Source organism: Pygocentrus nattereri, chromosome 8 (genome assembly GCF_015220715.1).
Source record: "Pygocentrus nattereri isolate fPygNat1 chromosome 8, fPygNat1.pri, whole genome shotgun sequence".
NCBI lineage: Eukaryota > Metazoa > Chordata > Actinopteri > Characiformes > Serrasalmidae > Pygocentrus > Pygocentrus nattereri.
The window spans coordinates 31,482,510-31,508,017 of NC_051218.1; the positions used below are offsets into that span (position 1 = coordinate 31,482,510).

Sequence of the window (25,508 nt, forward strand, 5' to 3'; positions counted from 1 at the left end):
GGCGCCCGGGGAGCAGTTGGGGGTTAGGTGTCTTGCTTAAGGACACCTCAGTCATGGACTGTCGGCGCTGGGGATCAAACCAGCAACCTTCCGTTTACATGACCAACCCATGACTGCCCATGACTTAGGGAGTGGGTTTAGTTTTGTGTGGGTTGGTGTTCACCATGAGGGTGACGTGCATGGCTGGTGGTGACCTCTACTGTGAGTTCAGTGCTTTGTATATGCCTCTAAGAGCTCTTCTCATAGGGGAATCATGGCTACCCCTGTGTCTTACTCTATTCTGATGCTACAATATACAATACATAATACACTATACAATACAATATAAAACAACATAATTAGGCATAATTGGCTTGTTAGCTTAGTAAGTTTGCACCATTAAAATGACCACAAGTAAGAAAGTATTTATTAACAAGTACACCAGTGTATTTATTTATGCAAGCAGTTTGTCCCTACAGATCAGAAAAGCCACTGTCAAGCGGTTGGCACATTTATGTACAAAACAGAATCATGGTACAGCCTGCTACTAAGCATTCTTGAGTGAGTGTACAAAAGACTAATACAAGGAGAGAGAGAGAGAGAGAGAGAGAGAGGGAAAGGGAGAGAGGGAGAGAGAGGGAGAGAGAGAGAGAGAGAGAGAGAGAGAGAGAGAGAGAGAGAGAGAGAGAGGTGGATAGGGTTTGAGAAAGCAACAGGGGAACAGGGCTGAGAATGGACTGAGGGCAGTTATAGAGTTCACCACAAACTAAACAGTTACAAATCAAACACTACCATCAAACAGCTGGAGATTCAGAGCAATGCAGTCAGCATAGGGGTCCAATTATTACTGCACATCGGGAGATTAGGGGATGACCCAGCTAGACAGTTGCAGGAAACAAACTCATAAAAAGGTGAAATGAAAGCATTTTTCTGATTTTTTTTTCTTTTAAATTCATCTTTTTTTCTTTTTTTTTTTTTTGGATCCAGTAAAAACAATTACCATTAAATGCATGACCATGCCACAAATAACACCTAGAATTCACAGTCTTTACCTAACGTTACAGCGGGATCCAACTGGCCAGCTGAAATCCCAATGCACTTACACTGAGAAAGAGCTCACAAAATGGTCAAATATAAGTGCACAAAACTAGCTCTTAGAAACACTGACAGAACATGACTTGCCAGGCATTTAAAAAGAATGATAAGACACCTCCTTTGTCTCAATAGTATAATGACTCGTAAGCAAGACAACATGTGACATGTTTACTGTCGTCAAGGTAATAGCATTAGAACCTCTTTAATATCTGATTCTGTTGTGATACCCCTTAAAAACAAATCACCCAAAAAATGTGACCACAAACACATCGCCTGAATTGTTTTCTCTTTTTTCTTTAAAGGACACCATCCCCACCTCCTCCACCTCCTCCTTCTCTATCACCCCCACCCCTCATTCACTAACATGGAATGTTATTTTTGATTCACCTGAAATCGAAGTGCTTACATACGGTACATGTATACATTTACAGAATGACTATTTACAAAAGCAAGACAAAAAATGCGATTAAAAGAAAAACACAACAAAAAAGGACGGTCTACTTACCTGTATCTATTATCTGTAGGAAAATAAAAGTGGGGATAATAACACTGTAGGCTTATGCATATGTGGCAGTCAGCCAGTACAGAACTTGTTGCATTATTACTCAAGAAGGAGTCAGCTTTCAAAGGCATACGCCAGCGTTTTTCAACCTAATCCCTACCTGCTCTACCCATAGTGGACAGTCGTTTACCATGGACAATACTTTTAATGCATGTCTCTGTACTTACTACTTCGAAAAGACAAGATTTGAAATATACTAATAAGAGAAGCACTTTTACAATGGAAGTCAATGGGTAGATGCATCTACATCTTTATAATGGAGGTCAATGGTTAATGGACAGATGCTAAGACACATTTATACACTTTAAATGGAAGTCAGTGGGCAGATACTTCAGCACACTTACAGTGGAAATCCATTATATGTGTGTCTCAGCATATGCCTATTGACTTCCATTGTAAGCATGTTGAAGCATCTGTCTGTTGACTTCCATTGTATATTGAAGCATTTGTCTGTTGACTTCAAGTGTAAGTATGCAGAAGCATCTGCCCATTGATTTCCATTGTAAGTATGCAGAAGCATCTATCCATTTACTATGTTATAAATGTGGCCCAGTACCTGTGTTGATTTCCAGTATAATTGTGGTTCAGCATCGATCTATTGACTTCCATTTTAAGATTCTGAGTCAACAGCTTTTTAATTTTTTTTGGTACACACAGGAATTATTATCCAACATAACTGAAAATATACTATAGTATTGTAAAACAGAGTTTAGGTTGAAAAACACAGAAGTACTCCTTCAATAGATTTTAGCTGTTGACACTCCACCCAATAGGAGCAATGCATAAGCACTATTTATTCTCCCTCTGAAGAAGATAACAATGCCCCAATACTGGCAGGCTGTGCGTCCCAGGAAAACAGGACAGACACAGCAAGCAACTTATAACCATTTTCTCTTACTCACTATGCAATGATATCTGTAGAAAAATAATAAATAAACACTTTATGGTACATTTCTTATTCGTTTTTGTCTTTCTTTTTTTCTGTTTTTGATTTTTTTTCTTTTTCTTATTTCTGTTTCCAAAATAGTGCAGAATCGACGAGCGATCTGCTACATCCGGGCCAAAAATCTTTCACTGATTTAAAAAATAAGTCAATAAAAAAAATTAAAAAAAATATCAAAAAAGAAAAAAAAATTGTTTCTTTTCCAATTTTTTTCATTCATGTGTGAAGTACTTGAACATGAGATCACAAACACACATGAAAAAATGTGCTTTACACCCCACAACCGACCCGTTGAATAAGGAGGACGTGAATACTGATGTTTTTCAAAACAAAACAGAAAAAATAAACTTGCATAAAGTTTTACTATGACTGATGTCAAACAATAAATGAAAAATAAATGAACCTGCACGATCTTTTGAGAAAATAAAAAAACATACAATACTGTAAAAAACTACAACACTACAGCTACTTCTACATAGTATTAGTAAAGAAGATCATAATAATAATAATAATAATAATAATAATGCTTGTGCCAGAGGTAAGGGGTTGGCCATGGGGTTGGTCATGTGACACTCCTGTTGGACAGCACCAGCGCCAAAACTTCCCCTATAAAGGAAGTGAGAGCACTGAGGGTCCTCTCCCGCTCCTCCTGTTTTATGTGTAGGCGTTGAGGCGCTCTTTGGAGCGCGTGGAGTGGATGTCGTGAAGCTCCTGCTCCTCCTTGGACTTGCAGTCCTCATATTTCTGCATCTTACATGCGTCTTTCACATAGGCCCAGTTAGCGGAGAGCACCATCAGATAATGGATCTGAAACACACGTTGTAGTAAAGAGTCAGTTAAATTATAGACTTCAACACAAATATATGTTTACACAGAGCTGAAAACACATATGGGACTTTTAACTGATCATAGACTAAAATCTTTTTGTTTTAAGTGACTCTATACCTTAACTATGTTCATTTCATTGTGTCTCTGCCAAAACAATCATAACACTACCTAAACTTTACCAAATGTTTCAGTAGTGACTGTTTCGGTAGTGACAATTTTAGTGAATCTTTCTTAGCTTAACTCAAAAACACAGCCAGTAGCTATATGACCAGCAAGCACAGCTTTCAGCAGCTATACACACATAAAATCATCATTTTTTTCCATTAAAGTACAGAAAAAGTTCCTAACAGCAGAAAATATGATCATTTTTAATGTGCACACTGATTTTCATACTGTGGGACAACCTGACTTCAAAACAATGGGCTCTAACCGTGCCATGAGGGACAGGAATGCAGCCCCACTTCCTTTTTAGAGAGTAGGGGTGTGGCTAAACTAAAGCTCCGCCCACAGACTACAACTTTCTGCAGTGACATGAAAACATGGGACAGCTTTAAAAACAACAATATTGAAAAACAGAAAGCACCATATAAACAATGATTTTGTGTATATTTAGATTATTACTATCTCTGTTAATAATAAAGCTATTTAGACACCACCCTGCCTCATCACAAAGCACCTGATTGGTTGAAACACATTAACAAGGACGGCTATTACACGAATTAACTTATTTATTCTAACTTATCATGTTTTTCATTTTGGACATGATTAATACACAACTGTGAATTTAAGTATGTCTATTTGCCTTAGAAACAACTTTTATTCAGAAGCCTTAAGATCTAAATTAATAATGGAAAATATTCGATTAGGTGTGTCCAAAAAGTTTACTGGTAGTGTACACACATAAATATTATGTTTTTATTTATTTAAAATAATTAGTACAAGAATACTGACTTATTATTATTATTATTATTATTATTATTATTATTATTATTATTATTATTATTATTATTATTATTATTATTATTGTGTGCAAATATATGCAAAAATATATGTATAAATTTATATGTATATAGATGTCATATATTCAAACACTGTCCTGTATAGTACACAATACATGTTCCGACTGGACCTCTTCTATTATCATTTAAGATTTAGAAACATAATGTAATGTTAATAAAATCATATTATAAAGTGTATGTAATGTTTTCTACACCACGCCCAGTCCTTCTTGTCCTTTTCTTTGCCACCTGTTTATAAGATCTGCCAGGTTTGCTGAGACTGGATGACGTCAGCGAGTAGCACTAAAATTAGCTCTGGCTCCAGCAGGGGGCGGTGTTGTAGCACAGTGGGGGGATTTCAACTCCATCCACACCTTTAACTCCAACACAATGACTTCATGAATCTGATTCCTCCACACAGACAGACTCTTCATTATATTCCTATGAATCAAAATGCTTAGAAGCACCAGCACGACAACACGCAAAATACAGAATGTCACACATATGGCACAATATCATCCTTGTACTGATATTTCCTTATTGTGGCCTTACTACAAAGGAATAATATCAGTCACATAAATCAATCAGTCATATTGATCAATCTGATAGATGTGGATATAGATCAATCAGTACTAATTATAAAGTAAATATTAATTATTAATGATGTGAATGAGTGACCACACAGCAGCTTTACTGACTCTCTCTCTCTCTCTCTCTCTCTCTCTCTCTCTCTCTATCTCTCTCTCTCTCTATCTCTCAGAAAATGGCTTCTCACAAATTACTGAGTGATGTTTGCAACAAGCTCCAGGCCTTTCTTCCTCCAGTTTCCATAGCAACTATATGACATACCCAGCGTCTCTCAGAGAGAGAGAGAGACAGAAGGAAAGAGAGAGAGAGCACAAAGAGGGAGAGATGGAGAGAGGGAGGAGGAGATGGGAACAGGAAGAAAGAGGGGAAAAAGAAATAGGGAAAGAAAAAGGGGGGTGGGAAAAAAAAGAAAGAAAGAAGACAGAGACAAGGAAAGAAAGAGAAAGACAAGAAGGAAAAGAGAGAGAAGTGAGAGGAAACGTGAGAAAGATGGTGTGGATATGAGAGGGAAAGAGAGAGAGAGAGAGAGAGAGAGAGAGAGAGAGAGAGAAAGGCAGGCAGAGGGGAAGAGAGGAGGAGAGAGGTAAAGAGTGGGAGAAATTCAAAAAGGGAGAGAGAGAAAGAAGATAGATAGATAAAAAGAGTTAACTAGGGAAACAGAGAGTGGATGGAAAAGAAAAAGTGAAGAAGACAGACAGTGAAAGTGAAGAGGGAAAAAAGCAGAGACGAAAAGAGAGAAAGGAAAAGAGGGAGAGGAAGAGCAATAACGGAAAAGCAGAGCAGATGAAGAGGAGGAGTAAGACAGGGAAACGAGTGCGGGGGAATGATCGAGAGCAAGCAATGTCTTCAGAGCACCAAAACCCCTCCCACCCCACCAATCAGCTCCCAGCACAGAACTGTGGGAAGGCAGGGCTGCTTATTTAACCTGATAAACAAGAACTCATTTTCCCAGAATGCCTAGAGAAGGCCATGATGATGACTCATAGCTCCATCCTGGCATCCACATGCAGAGAACAGTCAGCCATTTTGTTGTAGTCACACTTTTGACAAATCCAAATAAACAAATATATCATTTCATTAAAATCCAAAAGGATCATCTAAATCAATATTTATTGATGGTAACTTAGTTACAGACACTTAGATTAGTGAGAATTAACCCATAAATATTACTAATTATCCTAAAAACATATCTTTTTAACCCTGTCAGGCCTACATTTAGATATTTCTACTTTTGCATATCTTCTGTACTAGAATGGGAGAAATCAGTTCATAAGCAACCTCAATAAATGATCCTATATGCTAAAATAAGATATATTAGTCCATAATAAACACTCACTAAGCACTTTTATAGACTGTAATAGAAGATATTGATCCATAAACAACCTTAATAACTGCTCCTGCATTAGAATATGTGACATTTATTCATAAATGATCTCAAAATGCTCTGATATGCTAGAATAGAGATTAGAGAGTAGATATTAGTCCATAAACCTCAATAAAACCTCCACTACACTAGAACAGGAGCTATTGGTCCCTAAATGACCTCAGTAAACATTCCTACACAGAAGAATATGACATTAATCTCATCCTATATAATGTTTGTTATATACTAGAAAAGGAGATATTAGTCCATAAACAACCTCGATAAACACTTCTATACACAGGAATATGAAATATTAGTCCATAAACAACCTCAATAAATGTTTACTATACACTATGCATTATGACCCTTCAAGCACTCCTATGTATTAGAAAAGAAGATATTAGTCCATGAACAAGCTAAAAAAGACTTCTGTATGCTGAAATAGGGGATATTAGTTCATAAACAGCATCAATAAATTCTTATTATACAATAGAATAGGAGATATTAGTCGAAAATGACCTCAATAAACACTTCTGTACACTAGAATAGGAAATATTAGTCCAAAAACAAAGTCAATAAAGGCTTACTATAAACCAGAATATGAGATATTAGTCTAAAATGACCTTAATAAACTCTCCTATAACCTAAAATAGGAGATATTAGTCCATAAACAACCTCAGCAAATGTTCCTATACCCTAGTACAGGAGACATTAGTTAAGACACAAGGAAAAAAATAATAAAACACTCCAAATACAATAAAGAACAATGGTCAGTCTTGCTGTATAGTAGTATAGATTTTCTCACCATGGCGATTACTGCAGCTCCAGCGCCGGCCAGCGCACACACAAACAGGTGGAAGGTCATATCCAGCTGAGAAAACATGTCAACTCTTTAAATCTCTCTTTGTTTATTTTAGTATCTAAATCATGGAGGGATCTTAAATTGGAAAACTCACCTCTTTAGAGTTACACATGTTAGAGAATTTATCTGATCCTGTACACACTGACTTCTCCTCTCCAATGGTCACTACACCTGAAAACCACAACACAGACGGTCAGACCATCCAGCATGAGCAACCAGCTGTAAGAAAAATCATGCTGTAACTTTATATAAATTATTTCTAACTCACTGAAGCAAGTGGAGAAATTGTGTGAAAAAGCAGATTCTAATATTTCAATCTAGACACAATGTTGTTGTTTGGAAGTAGAAGAGGAGATATTTTATTATGATATGAACTTAACCAAAAGTTTTTGTGTGTGTGTGTGTACAATTTGTTTTGTAAAAAGAGTCTCTAGCTTTAATGCAAGAGTCAAGAGGTGTTTCTTGTCATTCCATCTATGTACAAGTAGACAGTAGAGTGAAATTACATTCCTCCAAGGAACAACACAGTGCAACATGAAACAAAATACACATGCAACATGCAGACATACGTGTGCAAAAATATTTGACTAGAAACAATACAATAAATATGATAAATAAAACAGACAGTGGTTATTACTGTTAACGATTAGCAAACTACTAAAATTGGGGAATTGTTTTTAAATCATCCACGTTTAATCACGTTTCATCATTGTGAATGTCTAGTCTGACGTTCTAGTCTGACTAATAAGTTTTATTACACACTTCTGTGAGCAAAGAATAGCCCAGTTTGCACTGTAGGTACTGAATAATAAGCCTTAGTATGTAATAAGCCTGAGATTTAAAGGCATTAAGGGTGAAAAAAACCTCCATTAATAACATCTATTTATAATGCAGGCTTTAGAAATGGCTACAAAGAGAGGAAATACCCTGATAATGTAATAACATCATGGCTGAACTGCTGATACCGAGTGTATTGTTGCGTTGGAAAGCCCCAGGATTATCAGTCTTCAGGTTTAATATTTATAGACACTGCTCACCAAACTGGCGTGGGTCCAGGCACAGATTGGCTCCTTCCAGCACCGTGGTGTTCTGGCAGATGGTCCAGATGTTGAAGTACATGAAGACGGGCAGAGCGGTGAAGGCCGTCACTCCGAGCCAGGCCAGCATGAAGATGTATGTCAGCATGATGAACTGGAGAAAAGCACAAGCAGCTAAAGCATTATGTCCTGACTATCTATCTATCTATCTATCTATCTATCTATCTATCTATCTATCTATCTATCTATCTATCTATCTATCTATCTATCTATCTATCTATCTATCTATCTATCTATCTCCTGTCGAAGAAGTTAAGGATAAGCAGTTTCACTTTTTCCAAAAATTCGTTAAAATTCTGCCCCCCCACCCAAAAAATGTTTTTGTCAGTTGAGTTGTTAAACTCATATGTTACTTACAAAATATTATTATAACATATTTATCATATATTTCAAGTTGTCTTGCTATTTCAGTTAAAACATCACTTGGAAATATCTGCTTATATAATATCTATATCTAAAATAAGACACATTGTCCTTTACTGTTCCGTACCCATGCACTGACACAGCGGCCACAGGTGGTGATTTTGAAGTCCCCATACAGGTCCTTAATGGCTCTGCTGGTGAAGAAACCTTCCACCATCAGCAGGATGCCGTATACGAAGAAAGCTGAGGCGATTCCGTAAATCACATACTTAATGATGTCGATCCTGCAGATACAGCACAGAAGAGTTAGGTACAGGTAAGAGTACATATTTGTAGAAATGTACGCTACAAGCTAAAGGTCTGGCACAAAATTGCTATTACTCGAATATACATCAGCAACATTACATTTCATCTATCTAGTGACACACAAAATAAATATCATTAGAAATTAGTCCGTTCTACAGTTTCTCATTAGGCTGAATGAATAACTGACTCTAAATGTAGGTATTGTGATATAAACTGAGCCTGTTCTACAGTTTCTCATTAGGCTGAATGAATAATTGGCTCTAAATGTAGGTATTGTGATATAAACTGAGTCTGTTCTACAGTTTCTCATTAGGTTGAATGAATAATTGGCTCTAAATGTAGGTATTGTGATATAAACTGAGCCTGTTCTACAGTTTCTCATTAGGCTGAATGAATAACTGGCTCTAAATGTAGGTATTGTGATATAGACAGAGTCTGTTCTACAGTTTCTCAATAGGTTGGATGGGATTTGTACCAGCAGTCTATAAAGTCATAACTAGTCTATAGTCATACTGGTATTGGGTATCGAGCTGATACTGTGCTCGTTTACTCGTACTCGTAACAACATTCTGATACCAGCTGATACGTGATGGTAAGCAGAGTGTACACCGCCACGCTAATGAACAAACACGGTTAAGAAGGCTCTGCTTACACAGACACTGATAAATACAGGCAGATGTTGATAGATATTTATAGACTCTGTGTGTGGGAGGTATAGATTTTGCCAGAAGGGGGCGCTCACATGGTGAAAACGTCCAGGGAGTCTCCGGGTGCTCTGATCACCTCAAAGTAATTCTGTAGGATGGTGACCGTGCCAGACAGAGCTTCATGACCACAACCGCAGAAAAGTGCCACACCAGCATACAGCAGGATGGTGGCGATCAGGGACGGGTACGGGATTCCCCGCAAACACTTCACACAGCACTCCATACATCCTGAGGAGAGAGAGAGAGAGAGAGAGTCAGACTTAGCTCAAAGCTGCTGAAAATACATAAACAATAATGGTGTATAGACAAACAGAAACACAGACAAATAGATAGATAGATAGATAGATAGATAGATAGATAGATAGATAGATAGATAGATAGATAGATAGATAGATAGATAGATAGATAGATAGTTGAAGATGATGTAATATACAGAATAACACTACTGTCATAAAAAATATACATAACACATAAAAAAAAGAATTTAATGTTCAGAGCGGAAACAGTGTATTTTATCACTTAATCTTGGTTTCCTTTTACTACACCATGAGAATGAATACAACTTTGAACAACAGTGAACGTGTGTGTGTGTGTGTGTGTGTGTGTGTGTGTGTGTGTGTGTGTGTGTGTGTGTGTGTGTGTGTGTGTGTGTTGGCTTTTCTCAGCAGTGTCCAGTCAGCTTCACTTCAGCCTCCTGCCTGACTGGAATAACAAAATATCACCACAGCAACAGAGTCCTGTCCACACAGGGAGAGTGAGTGTGTGAGTGAGTGCTGCTGCTTTTTATTTCAGCTAAAATATTTTGATGTAAATTAGAGTCCGTTAATTCCTTGATTTGAAATACATTGCTATGTGTAATGAATTCATTGAATGCTATATGAACACTTCATTCACCAACTATTCCTAAAAGGAAATTTCCTCTTAAAACCCATTTACACAGTTTTCATGAAGATTATGATATTCATGAATGCTTTTCATTGTTCTTGTTGTTGTTATTAGGTTAGAACAGAACCTACACACCCAAGAGCACAAAGGTGAGAACAGTTCTGTGGTTTAAGAACACATCATAAATCTGATATAGACTTTTTCTTAGGGCCTTTTTCAAGAACACATTTAAGAAAACACTTAAGAAGATATTGGTGAATGAGGCCCACTGCTCTCTGCAGAAGTAAAATCTGATTATTCTCAGAATGAGATTGAATGTAAATGAATCTAATACTCCACAGGTGTTTCTGTCTATCCTTCCACTGTGAGAAGACAACTCAGTGCTATGGGCCTGAAAGGATGTGTAGCTGTCAAGAAGAACCTCACTGAGTAAAAGAGACAGACACATCAAACAAAGAAGCTGAACACTGGACTGACCACCCCAGAGTCCAGACCTCAATGTCAGTGAATGTGTTTGGATTAGTTCAGAAAATGATCAACCAGCTTCTAAGACTGAACTTTGGAGGTGTGTCTGCAGATTTCTTTGAGAAAAGTGTCTCCTAAAAAGAATGGAAGCTGTAATAAATGTAAAGGGTGACACACTAAACACTCAAACAGCAGAAATTATTTGTTAAAAATTAATTAATTGTTGAAGCTTTCCAGTCAAAATTTTCTGTTTAATATGTTTTCTGCTTTTCTCTTGATAGTGAACATACCTAATGGCTGTTTTGACTGGAAATTAAATAAATTAAAGGGTCTCTAACTTTTGCACAGCACTGTTGATTAACAGTCTGTAGCCAGTATATACTGTATATCTCAGAAAACAGAATCTACTCAATACATATAATATTTCTCATTATGAGTCTGTTGTAAGAATATATCAGCCTGTTTAATAATTCTGTGGACATTTTGTTTACTTATTCTTTATAGGAATGTTCCTATTACAATCAGCTAGCAATGGAATTAGACAGTTTCAGTACATAAAATTACTTACAACAATAAAAAACCATCAAGCAGGTCACAAAAACTGAATCAGAAGATGAAGTACATCAATTCTTAAGGGTTTAAGGAGGCCATCGGCCCTGTCTGGTGTTAATGGGGCTTTGAATGTGAGTTATAGCCGAATGTGTAGCAGCGTAAGGGGGCAATAATGATGCTATAAACTTTTAAAATGACTACTGAGAAATGCTGGCCAGAGACCAACCTGTTGTCATAGGAACAGCAGCAGGCAGCTCTGCAGGATGAGAATATGCTCACAATCTGGCTCTTCATGGTGACAAATCTTACCACTCACACTGTGATTCTTATATACTTAATTAATGAAAGTTAATAACATTTCATTAATAACTATCACAGCTTAAATAATATGTAAATATTATTTCCATTAATATTCAGTTAATCTATCTATCTATCTATCTATCTATCTATCTATCTATCTATCTATCTATCTATCTATCTATCTATCTTAGTTGAATAATGAGCTGGTTATTGTGAATAAGCTGAAGTTACTGTGGTGAGTCTACATCTGCTGGAGCTGCTTATTGAAAATGCTCTGAGCTGTAAATTGAGTAAAAAGCAGTCTGATGTTTCATTCATAATTCAGCAGCAGGCTGGCACACACACCCCAGCGTGGCCATACATTATTAACGCATGTTACGTTTGTGTTCAGTGGACGGTGATGGGACAGATGCTTTACACTGCTATATTTAGGCAGGACAGTCACTGCCCTTTCGAATCAGAGGGATCACGGGATTTCCACGTTCACGTTCATTAACTTTCTTAGACCCTATGGAATGAGGTCAATGAAATAAATCATGAGAGTGGATAATTAATGTTCATTAAATCTACCTAAACATAGATAGATAGATAGATAGATAGATAGATAGATAGATAGATAGATAGATAGATAGATAGATAGATAGATAGATAGATAGATAGATAGATCCACAGCATCCATAAACAAAAGACATTATCAGTTTTCTGTTACTATTCTACTTAAAAACAGTTGCAAAGGAAAGAAATGCCAAGGGGAGTTTATTTCCAAGTCACTGGTCAGGACTCTTGGACCGTCCGGCTGAAACCCCAGAAGAAAAGCAAATGTAAATGAAGTCCTTGCCCCAAACAATATAAACAAAAGCGACATCGAGGAGACGCCCCAAACCCACTGACCCCCCCACCCTCACACGGCCCTCCATCTGTCCGTCTGACAGCTTTCACCTCACCCATCCCCCCCAATTAATCCCCTCAGGCCCCCCTTGGCCTACACTAAGAGAATCGCCTCTTTTTACATTTTGTTTCATTACTTCAGATGCATATATCACTGAAACAGGCAGAGAAATTATGGGGAAAGAGCAGATTCTGAACTGTCAGTCCAGACCTGATTCATATTTTGTCATTGTTTGGCATTGGAACAAATTCAGAAGGTGTAAAATAGAACCTGTTTATGAATGTAAATATAATTTATTATCTAACTAAGTACATGGACATTCATGTAATTATATGTCTACAGTTATACTGAATGAAGTGGATAATATTGTGAATAGACAATGAAATTTCATTCTGTGATGTTTAGTGTTTAGTGTCACAAATATATAATGAATACATTGTTGCTGTCAGAACAAAATCTCACATCTCTGTTATTGCTGTTTTTCATTTTTGGACATAATTTGAAAATGCCAGAACAATGGCTTGGAATAAAATGTAAAATCTTGTGAGATTAATTCACATTGAAAGTTACAAGCATTTTTTTCCTTCTGACTTTTCACAGAGATGCAAGGTTTTGTTTTGACAGCGACTATATCTTTGTTAAATGTGCGTTGTGCATTATACAAACATACATTTATATATGTACATAATAAATTTCACTTCCTAAATAAAACTTTTCTCATTTTTAATCCAGTTCTAATAATCCTGGCAGAGGGCGATTTTAAGGATTTAATGATGTAATATAAATCAATATAATGATAATATAATAATACAATAATAATTGCAAATTTGTAGAAGTTCATCAACTAGACGTTGGGTTCACTGTGACCACCTGGTCAGTCTGAAGTCCAGACCTGGCCAAAATATATAGCACTCCAAGAGCACAGTCAAGACAAAAGGGCTCAGAACAAGCACTTAAACTAATCCTTACCTACTATTTAGATTGAGAAAGAGAGAGGATGGAGAGAGGGAGAGAGAGAGAGGGAGAGAGAGAGAGAGAGAGGGAGAGAGAGAGAGAGAGAGAGAGAGAGAGAGAGAGAGACAGATGGAGGGTGAAAGGAGAGAGAGAGGAAATCTTTGATTATCTCAGTCTGAGGGAGAGAGTGAGCCAAAGATAAAGAGAACAAAGCAAAAGAGGGAAACATACTTTAAAAATACTTTAAAGCAATAGTTTGGCAAAAAAAAAACAAATTTATCCCCCCTTCCCCCACCAACTCAAATGTAACAAATACGCGAAGACGTTTGTTGTCTGAAGCTTGCTTTTTCAGTCTCACCAGTAATGGAGCGTGTTGCGAACAAAACCTTGTGTCTCCAAAATGGTAACATTACAGGAGAAAGAAAAAACCTACTGTACTTTTAATGTAAGTAAATGGAACCAGACTTTTTTCAGAGCCATTTCTTTTAGTCTGATAATCATGAAATTTAAACACAATATAAATACAGACAGGCATTTTCAAATTATGTCAAAAACTGAACATTGGCAAAAATGGTTTTGTTTTGATAACAGTGTTATACCTCACCAGTTAGCACTCTGCTAACTGCATGGCTAAATAATCATACCCTCACCCTTAAACTATACTTAAATTTAGGGAGTCATGCAGTTTCAGACACCAAATGATCAAGTCTGTTAGAGATACTGAACAACTTTACACAGTTGTGTGACGATTTAGGCATGCAGTTAGCACCATGCTGATTGGTGGGGTAAGCTTCCATTCCTTGCCAGCTACGCTACTGTGCAAAAGATTAGAATGACTATTTTAAATAGTATGAACTGATGTGATATAAAAGAGTATAAATGATTATAATATCATATAAAGTCATTTGTAGAAACTGTAAAGAAATTTGTGTACAAATGATTCCATAATAATCCATAAAAATACGAAAAGCAGGAATGGCATTATAATAAAATGTATATCCAGATTGCCTCAAATTTGAAAACCAGTGACCAAATCTCACCAATCAAACTATTCATAGTAACATGAAATGGTTACTAGGAAATACCTTTTCATCTTTTTGTAGTTTTCAAAATATTTGAAGCCATCAGCTCATGTTTTGGTGTGTAGTACATAATATTTTAATCTACATCATATTGGTTAATGTTAAACAAGTATTATTGGTAAGTGATTCCAAAAAGCAGTGAATATTAGCCTCAAAGCTAAAATTAGACACTATACATGTCTTGGCTCAACTATATTTGGATTAAAGGAATGGATTGGCCAAAAATCAAATGAACACAATTTTTCACTTAGCCCAGACGTCACCAGTCAGCCAGGCCAAGTTTGCTAGCTGAAGTTTGCTTCTTTAGCTTAGCACAGGAGCTGCAAGGCTAACATTGCTAACAAACACTTGAAATCAGTAGTCACCCAAATTTGTTCTGTAAATATATCCCCAAAATTTTTTCAAGCCTTACAAAACCTCATCAAGTTGTTCACTGAGGTGCTGCAGACTTGGTGTAGTTTAGAACACAGCCTGACTTACTATGACCTATAAAAATAAAATAAAAAAATTGTTAATTTAGACAACAGGTGTTGAGCCGATTTCTGACTCCTCTTATTATGTAACACGTTACGTTAACTCTGCTACATAACATTGACATGTCATAAACATGTCATGGCAGATGTCATATGCAGTCATGACAGATTATGTCCAGTAATATAACAGTGTCATGTGACCATTAACATTAATTGTCATGACAGATGTCATCATGTTAGATACCATGATGGCTAATTACACACAAGTATTCTTTAGTAAAGGCTATTGTTCCTTTTAAGTCTACGTACAGAGCTCTATATAGAACCATTAAATGAAAGTACTGTATATAGTTCTATACAGAACCTTTTGAAAAATGGCTCTATAGCTCACCAAAAAGGGTTTTGCTTTGTTACAAGTTTCACATTAGAACAATAGCAGATTTTCAAAACCATTTTCAAAAAGGTTTTTGGAAAAACTAGTATATTATTAAACATAGTCATGACAGCACCTGCTAAGACATGTTTATGGCATGGTTATGTTAATGTTATGTAGCAAAGTTGCCCATATATATTTAAAACCTTAAGATTAAGATTTGTTTATTATTATTGTTATTGTTTATTTATTTGAAATGAAACAAGAGTTTTGTTCATTGTAAAGCTCACAGTAAGTCATACTGTGTCCTAAACCACATCAACAAACCCGGACTACCTTAATGAAGATTTGGATGCAGTTTGAACAGGTTAAGGGAAGTTTTGCAGAATAAAATTTGGGTGACTATTGACTTCTAGTGTTAGCAATGTTAGCCTTATAGCTCTAGCTGACAGTAAGTCACATTGTGTCCTAAACCACATTGACAAGCCTGCTCCAACTTAATGAAGAACTGGATGCATTTTGAATGGATATAGAGAAGTGTTAACAATGTTAGCCTTGTAGCTTCAGCGCTAAAATAAAGTGAGTAAAGTGTGTTTTGATGTGAATAAATGTATGTTGTTTAATTGCGATGTGTCAATTAATGTAGAATCCCTCTAAATCAGCACTCAGCTTTGTTGGTGTGGTTGGGCTGTGTAGAGCTCCACACAGGGCCTCAGGATGCTTTCACTCAGCCCCGCCCTGCATCTCCTCGCATCCTCGCCTAATCAACCCGTGCGGTTGCCGTGGTGATGGAGGCGCGGGCCTGGCGCATCTGAGCGCGCTCAGTGACCCACTTTCAGCACCGTGTGTCAACAAATTCAGCGGCAAACGTGCTGAATGTCGGGGGGGGGGGGGGGGGGGGGGGGGGGGGGGGTGCTTTTACAGGGATTAGTGCTCAGGGGCGAAACACAGCTCAGCCCAGCTCGGAAAACGCTAGAAACCCCACACGCACTACATCACCTCCCATCCCCCCTGCTTTAATCTTAAACACCAGTGGAATATGTATGGTTATCTATTTGTATCTATTCTGTTTGCATATTATTCACTCATATTGCCTATATTACAATATATCATCTCCAAGATTGTAACCTTTCATGACAAGGAGAAAGAAATAACCTTTATCATGAAAAAAAATATATATATATTTTAAATCACTTTAATTTTGAAGAAAAATAGTTTGTTGTACTTGGTAAACATTGTAAAAGTTTCAAAACGCTCCATTCACTCTGCAGGTGGAATCCCATTTTGAATGAATTGTTTTTGTGATGTCACAAAAACCAGGTGCATTAATAAATGTCCATCTACAGCAGTTTGGCCCCACCCATTCTGGCTGAAGTGATAGACCAGGACAGCATTTTGAGCAAGGCAAGATACAGAGCACCCAATCAGAAGAGAGCTCATTTACATAAATTTATGTTAAAAGCACAGTTATAAAAATAACCTGTTTTAAAAAGAGGCTGAAAAAATGGTCATGTAACATGAATTTTGATTGTTTTGATATAGAAAAGCACATGAGCATTATAAGTGTAGTCGAGGAGGAAAAATAAATGAATACACTACAACATGAATGCAAGATACAGGCCTTAAAAATGTATTCCAAGCAATGTAGGAGTATTTCTATTGGTCTATACATCATACAGACATGTTGCATAGATAGGTGGCTGTTCTAATGTCTTTCTATGTATAATTTAGCCCTAAACCTTAGCTTTACCTTATTGTTCATTGTTGCTCTTTCTATAGTCGCATACAGTCACATACAAGTCCATTTATTATCAATATTGTTGTAATCTTGAATCTTGTATCTCATGTAATTAAACTTTAATGTATGTTAATGTAACCAGATTTTATTTGAGGTAATTTTGGGCCATTTAAATTTGTTCATTCATCATTAAATGTTCTCATAACAATAACAAGGACATGTAGTACAGTTATGAGCCCAGGTGCTGGCATCATGCACAAACAAGTGCATGAGGGTCTAAAGCATTTGTGTACAGGATTAAAGTGGCGTTTTTACTTCTTGAGCACCTGTCCCACCCTCTGACATTTCAGAGTTCATGGCCATTAGGTTGGGTTGAAACAAAAGCCAGAACAATGTGCCTTTCACTTCACTCTCTAATAATAACACTGACCCAGCTTTGGGAAACAAATGGTGGAACCTCAGTGCTCCTTTGCTGATGTCGTGGGCATATGACAATGGGAGAGGGGCCCAGGATGGAAAACAAAGAGCTGGAAAACATGAAAACGTTTATGAAAGTTACATCCATATGTGCAAGTACAATTTCCTCATAAGCGTGTGAGTGTAGGTCATAATAGAGGAAATCTGCCATTATAAACATTAAAGGGCCTTTATTCTGCATTGTTCTTGCCTATCCACCAAGGTCTATTTAGGACTGTTATTTAGATTTATGCACAAAAATTCCTTTTTATGTGATGATTTTTTTCTCTTTAAACAGGATGCTTTTGTTATTGTGCCTTCAAGACTAATATATGTAAATGAGCATTGTTTTGCTTGGCTGTGCCCACTGAAAAGGCAGTCAAGGCTGAAACACTCCTTATGACTTCGGTTTGAATGGGTGGGGCTAAACTACTGTAGACTGACCAGCTGGATTTTTGTAAATGTCTTGGTTTTTGTGACATCAAATAAACAATATATTCAGAATCGGCTGTTTTTGCAGGTTAGCATCCATATATGGACTGTATGTATATATATATATATATATATATATATATATATATACATATATATATATTTACAGGCCAACTGTTACCTTTAAAAAGGAAGAAGTAAGGAAGACTTGGATTTCCATGATATGGGCCCTTGAAAGAGGGTCTATGCAATTAAAATAACCAGAAAAAAGTGATGCACTGATTTACATTATTTACACATGACTAAAATGTATTGCATCACACATTTAGAATTAGAGTAGTATTTGTCACTGTGTTTGCACACTGTGAAATTAGTTGCTCTGCATTTAACTCATCTGTGCAGTGAAACACCCACATACATCAGCTAAGGGGATCGAACCAGCAACCTTCCGGTCACAGGGCTGGTTCCCTAACCTCCAGCCCACGACTGCCCCCAACTTAAATCCAAAAGTAAGTAAATAGAACGATGAAATGGTAATATTTATACTGAAATTATGTGAACATTTAATCAGAGCACTGCTTCATTTCACATGCTTGTTCTTTTCTTCAGATTTCCCCTAAATAAATCACACAGACATTCTCCCACCAGAACCCCAACTAAAAAGCTCTCTGCTTCACATATCTTTTGCAGCCTGTACTGAGTCTTAGACTGGTCTCTTTTCCATTATAAACTGACATACAAAATCCCATTAACATTCACTGAGATAACTCTTATCTTTACTTATATATGTGCATGCATGTGGTTAATCTGAATTGAAGTCTTGTTGAATGTGATGGGTGACCAAACACTGATACAAACTCCAGATACATGTTAATGTAAATGGGGAATATTTGATTCTGATTCTGTTCTGACTGAGCACTGATACAAAATCATAGTTTATTCTCCCTATGCATTATCCTGTGTATGGTATTCAAACCAGAACCAATAATCATAATCAGAATAAACCACAATCAGAATCAAGTTGATTTGCTTTACATAACATGTATTTGTATTAGGAGTATGCATGTATAGATTAGGAATTTTGCCAGGGCAGAAAAGAATCTAAATCAGAATCAAGTTTTTTCAACATATACTTGAACATGTCTTAATAATTTGGACAGACCAGAATACAATCAGATTCAAAATTAGGTTTATTGTTGATACATATGCCAAAGCAGAATCAGAATCGGATTCATTGTCTAGTTACATTAATGTGCACATCCAAATTAGAATCGAATTACGAATTAGAATCAATTTTATTCTGCATTTAAGTGATTGCGGATGAGGAATTTTCCCCGGCCATAATCAATATTTAATATATATCAGGAAATTGACCATGCAAGAATCAATTCTCCATTTACATCAATATGGTTAACAATTCCTCTAGAACAAAACTCAAATCAGAACCAAAATCAGATTCAGAATCAGATTTAGAATCATTCTGCATCTGCATTAGTAATTTGACCAGGTTAGACTAAAATCAGAATCAGAATCATTCATTGTCCATGTACATTTGAGGCACCGGTCTATAAGCAGGGCCGCTGGGTGCTGTTAGCCAGTCCAGTCAATCTGGACAGATAAAGGTCCAGCTGGCAGACGTAAGCTGTGTGTAACCTCATGGCAGGTCGATAGCTCCACTCTCCCACCGCAGATCAGAGGAATTTGCAGACAAGCTCATAAATAAGGGAGTGAGGAGGTGCAGTGGTCGAGCTCTAATGGTCTAATGCTCTCTAACACAATAACCACGAGCGCTAATGAAATGACCGCTCTCCCGTGAGGCCGTTCTCCTCCCTCCCCTCGTCTTGACTCAGTCTGCACTGCCCCCGGCACTTGGAGCTGTCCACGAGGGTTAAATACCTTCGCTAATTCCCACCGTACATCATTTAACACCTATTGCATTTTTATGGCTTTGGGTCAGTAGAAGAACCACAACACCTGTTCTGACTTTTATAGCTGTATCACTGTCAGGGAAGAGTTACTAGATGCTGCCAGGTTATAAATGTATTATCCAGTATAGATGATATGCATCCACCCTGGAAGGAGCATCCCACAGCCATATTGCTGACATTCGTCAGTGTAACATGTAGGCAGTGAATGCTGGCTACAGCTTTCAAATCAAGATATGAAGAAAAAGTCAACACACAAAACAATAGAATTGTAGAATTATTCAGTCTATCTATACATCAACTACACCATCAAACACCAGCGTCATCGCAAAAGTGTGTAACAGCTAAGTATTTGCATTTGATGGGGTTCTTCAGGGTTAGGTTGACATTACATGAGACCTGCTAACATTCTACCATTAACTGCATTCACTGTTGAGTTAAAGTGGAAAATTATAAAAACCGCAGAATTCATTCCTTCATCAGTCTGTCTAGCTGATGTTTTTCCTGTTTTGTTCTTACTATCCAAAGGTTTCTCCTTGGCTGTTTTGGCTCTTCAGCCTCGATGGGCACTGGACAGTCTGGATGCTATAAAAGCTCACAGGATTTTCTTTTCTGTTGGTTTTGTTACTACAGCCATGAAGCTCATGGGTCACTATGGCTATATTTGATCTGTCAGCATACTTTATTAGCTAACACTGTACAGACGATCATTTGCCGTCCTAACCACTGGTACGTTAAAAATATGGCAACAGCTAAACGTGTGCAATGTTAATCAAATTCTATCTATCATATCTAAACAATATTGTTGATCTTTAGCTATGCAGCCATATACTGCATATATTTTTGAACCAGTGCAAGATATCAGCTCCCCTTATATTGTGTAAACTTTCATTTCATGGATTATTAGTAACGATCCAAAAGTACTTGGAATAAAAAACTCATATTTTAAAAGACACCTATTACACTCGTCTTCAATGTTCATATCTTTATTTTTGGGCTGTACTAGAAAACTTAGACTTACATGCTTCAGTGTTCCAAAAATATAAGGAGAGTTTCTCCTTCTGGAGTGAAGTTTGAGCCTTGTGAGACTTTGCAGACCGTTTACATGGACAAAAGATGAAAATACACTAAAGGAAACAGGAAAAGTGGAAAAGCATAATAGGTCCCCTTTAAGTAAACACTATGGTGTAGAACTTTTTTGGGGAAAGGCAGTGCTCATAAGACTACATGACACCTACATAAGCCTTTTAAGACAACTGGCATGAACTTAGATATTAATCAATGCTTATTTCCAACAAACACTTGCTGAGATGAAATGAAATAGAAAATGAACAAAAGCAGCCTGACCACTGAAATCTGATGGAATAGTTTGTGCAGGTTTATGTCAATTGTCATGAGAGTCTTATGTAGCCATACGAATGCTGCCCTTATTTTTTACCAGTTACCAGTTTTAGAGATTTTTTTACACATTAATAATTATTAATTGGACCACTATTGTAAAATGACTTTATAATGTACTTTCAAAGCACTTTATACACTATAAAACACGTATAAAGAGCAGTTACAGTGATTTAGTTACTTGTATGGCTCTAAGTAAACGGTTAATAATTCAGATGTTGTTGCTTAATAATGCACAAGCTACACTTATATAGTTATGAACTATCTTCAGCGGCCTATTAAATAATAATTCATTTGTTTTTATTGGAGCCTGCTATTATTAACCATTACACTCATAAATTTAACTTGAGTTAACTTCTCAGAAAAGCTACATAACGTGTATTATGAAATATCTTAAAGTGCCATGATAGTTTATTTCTCTCATATTACCCACACCTACTCCAAACCCTGAGCTCCATGCAGCTATATAAGGAGCGTATGAGTGCATTTGACTTTCAGTAATGACTCATAAGGAGAAAGCGAAGCCCCTGCTGTGTGTTGATGCAGTGTTAGCAGTGCTGGGTTCCTTCACAGAGTCAGAAAGCTGTTTTCCCTCAGGCTCAACAGCTGGCCTGCCACTGTCCCTCTACAGTATACGAGTGAAGCGTCTAAGCAACTTCAAATACTGAGAGAATACCGTGGTTCTCCATGACTAAAGCTTTCCCGAGGAAGGAAAAAGAGGAAACAGCAGCAAAGAGATAACAGTAGGTTTTAGCGGATGGAGAAGAAGGCCTCAGTAAAGAAATCCACAAAACACAGTGATTTCACAGTTTGAACAGATGGTTTGTTTCCTTTGTTTTTACACTGGACCTATTAAGTTAATGTCGCTAACAAGCACTAAAATCTTATAATGGCAGCTAGCAATTTCCATCATGCAAATTGCATGCAATCACATGCTTTGTTAAGTTATTAAGTAAGACTTAATGTGATTTCAGACATTTGTATCACAAATAAAGTTGAATATTTTTCAAGCCTATGCTAGCCTACTACCATCTTTAGGCCTCTCCCCGCAGGTGTTGTGTCTAGTGAGTTTTTAGTGACACTATTCTCATAGCTCCTCAGTAGCATTAGCTAGGTGCTCACACTTCCACTAAAGAGATTCTGGTGTCTTTGCTGGGTGAATTTTTAATGCAGATGTGTGAAGATTTGATGGAGCCAACAGATTCAGCAAAGCTACACTGTCAGCCATGATAGAGAAACCAGAACACAGCTTTCTTGCACTGCAAGGAAAAGTCAGCATGCATAAACACTCTGCCCCTCCCACCATACGCCTCAATTACAGATACACTACAGCACCACACTTCAGATAATAATACGACATTTAGACTTTAATACACCATCACTGTGAAAAGACAAACATGTATCAGCATTTTTTTTGTGATTTTTACTTTTCTGTATTATTTGAGCTCGGCAGCTGTTCACACTGTTGGACATTTTCATGAGGAATTCATCAATAAAAATGCAATAGCAACAAACTAGCATCACTCCATTCTGAGAACATCACCACACTGTCAACCCACAGTGAGAGTGACCATTAACACTTGGCTGCAACACAGAAGAAGTTTGGTAAAAATGGGAAAACAAACACATTGGCGGACATAAAATCACATATGGTATTAAAGTTATGGCCATTTATTCTAACATTACTATTTTGTTGAGCAAGAAAATGCTTACTGACCAATTAAATAGCTCATCAGGTGTCTAAAACAACTTTTGGCCATTTCTACATATGTATAAAAAATCTGTTTTTGCAGAATGTATCTGTGAATATGCCAGCTGCACATTATGTGAGAATTTCATGATAAATGGACAAAAAAAATAAGGCAAAATTGCTTACAGTCATAATTACAGTCATATGCAAAAGTTTGTGCACTCCTGTTTGAAACAGCATTTCATTTTGCAAGTATAAATAAATTAGCACACCCTCCACAGAGAACACAATTATGCACATTTTAATGTGCTGTTTCATTGAATTTAACATATTGGTGGGACAATTATGGCACCTTCAAAATATTTTATGCCTTTTTTCCCAATGTGTAAAACTAAGTGAATAAATGGAAATTTCATGTAATAATTTGCAGATGTTGTGGTACAAACTTGTACTCAAAATCATTTTAATAATTTCACTGCATTACAAATTTTAATATACCTATATATATATATATATATATATATATATATATATATATATATATATATATATATATATAGGTATATTAAAATTTGTAATGCAGTGAAATTATTAAAATGATTTTGAGTACAAGTTTGTGTATGAGAGGGACCTGACATGGCCACTGTCATGGCAACTGGCTGTTCTCCTGCCCATCATGCACTGCTTTCAGTGGGAGAACAGAAAAACAGCACATACATGAAGAGCCGCCATGGAGATGGAGAGAGAAAGAGAGAGGGAGGGAGGGTGAGAGAGCAGTACATAAAGAGCAGAAGAAAGGGATGTGCAGGCATCAGTTCTATTTTATTGCACCCTTTTTATTACAATAAATATGTCCATATTAGAAAGAAAGAGGTGTGAAAAATATATAAAACATGTAATATATGTAAATATTTCCTGGCTGAATGTAAACATGCCCATACAGAGCTCAGTGCACTGGCCACAAAAGCCTTGACGCTCCACATATGGAGCTGTTAGAAACAGCACAGCTTCAATCTTCACTCAAACAAGTGCTGCTGTCACCGCGGCAAGAGGGAAAAGATGGCAACAAAGACATTCGGAGCGAAAAATGGAGCGGAATTGTACGTTCATTCTATCATTCTTCCAGCCTCAAACAGCCTTCAGAGAGAGACGGTTGGAAATGCGCAGCAAACAAAGACAACCCTCAGAGCGTTCATTCTCTCTCTCTGTGCACACGCACAGCATCCACCGCCTGCACACGCCCCTTCACCAAACCAGAGCTAAATCACACCTTCTGTGACAAATATTGATTTTTTTATCTACATGTTAAGCAGCAGTGTGATTTACACCAACACAGCGCATTTGGTGTTACAATAAATGAATAAATGATAAAGAAAATAAAAATTTCTTGACATCAATCACTGCTATACATCATTATGTGTTATGATTTGCAAGCATGCACTGAATGCAGACTGCAGAGGGAAAAAAAATTCAATGCAAATTCAATGCAATTTTATTCAAAAATGAATAAAATAAATAATACTTTATAAGCCCATATCCATATATTATTGTAACCTCATTCTATAATCCACAGGCTCAGACACAATAGAGGCAGCACAGGCGGATTAGACAGACCCAAAGGTAAACAAGTGCATCTACAAAGACAGATGATAAGAAAGGAGGTGAAAGGAAGAAAAATGCATTTTTTACCTTTCTGGGTCTGTCCCTCATCCATGTCTTCCTCCATTTTTGGGGCTGTTTGGGGCGATTCTACAGCAGTGACCAGTGTTGCGTCCGTGGCTGGGAAAAAGCTGTTTTTTTATCTGAATCCCCCTGCCTGCGAATCACAATACAGGCTGAGGCTGGGTCTCTCTCTCTCTCTCTCTCTCTCTCTCTCTCTCTCTCTCTCTCTCTCTTCCCCCCTCCTCTTCCTTTCTCTCTCTTTCTCTCCCCCCTCCCTCTTTCCTTCCCTCTCTCTCCCTGTTCTCTCTTTATGTCTCTCTCCCTCTTTCCTCTCTTCCTCTCTATATATTTCTCTCCTGCTTCCTTTCTCTCCCCACACCCTTTTTATCTCTCTTCCTCTTTCCTTTCTCTCTCTCTCTCTCTACATATATATATATATATATATATATATATATTACTCTCCTGCTTCCTCTTTCTCCCTACACCTTCTTTATCTCTTCCTCTTTCCTCTCTTCCTTTCTATCCCTCCATCATTTCTCCTCT

At 37.1% G+C, this 25,508-nt stretch overlaps 1 protein-coding gene and 1 long non-coding RNA gene across 3 annotated transcripts; one reads left to right on the forward strand and one right to left on the reverse strand.

Moving 5' to 3' along the window:
* The first annotated feature begins 529 nt into the window (after positions 1-529).
* On the forward strand, positions 530-13,814 carry LOC119263865. Of its 2 annotated transcripts, none has more exons than XR_005130589.1 (2): positions 530-669; positions 13,794-13,814. It is a non-coding gene; the product is annotated as an uncharacterized LOC119263865 (long non-coding RNA). The 2 variants fall into 2 exon arrangements; XR_005130588.1 differs by lacking the exon at positions 13,794-13,814 and adding an exon at positions 5,507-5,523 and having other exon boundaries at positions 531-669.
* On the reverse strand, positions 877-25,168 carry gpm6aa (glycoprotein M6Aa). Its single transcript, XM_017693381.2, has 7 exons — positions 24,993-25,168; positions 9,727-9,919; positions 8,806-8,962; positions 8,256-8,409; positions 7,313-7,389; positions 7,162-7,227; positions 877-3,386 (listed from the first exon to the last, which is right to left on the reverse strand). The coding sequence occupies exons 1-7, from the start codon at positions 25,027-25,029 to the stop codon at positions 3,234-3,236; spliced, it is 837 nt and encodes a 278-aa protein (XP_017548870.1). The 5' UTR covers positions 25,030-25,168; the 3' UTR covers positions 877-3,233.
* Positions 25,169-25,508: the final 340 nt, after the last annotated feature.

Excerpts from the sequence above, each read along its gene's own strand:
- gpm6aa (XM_017693381.2), bottom strand. The coding sequence starts at position 25,029 with ATGGAGGAAGACATGGATGAGGGACAGACCCAGAAAG. Across the intron at positions 8,410-8,805 it reads GCCGCTGTGTCAGTGCATGG|TTCATCATGCTGACATACAT; the intron begins GTACGGAACAGT and ends GCTTTTCTCCAG. Across the intron at positions 7,390-8,255 it reads CCTGGACCCACGCCAGTTTG|GTGTAGTGACCATTGGAGAG; the intron begins GTGAGCAGTGTC and ends TGTGGTTTTCAG.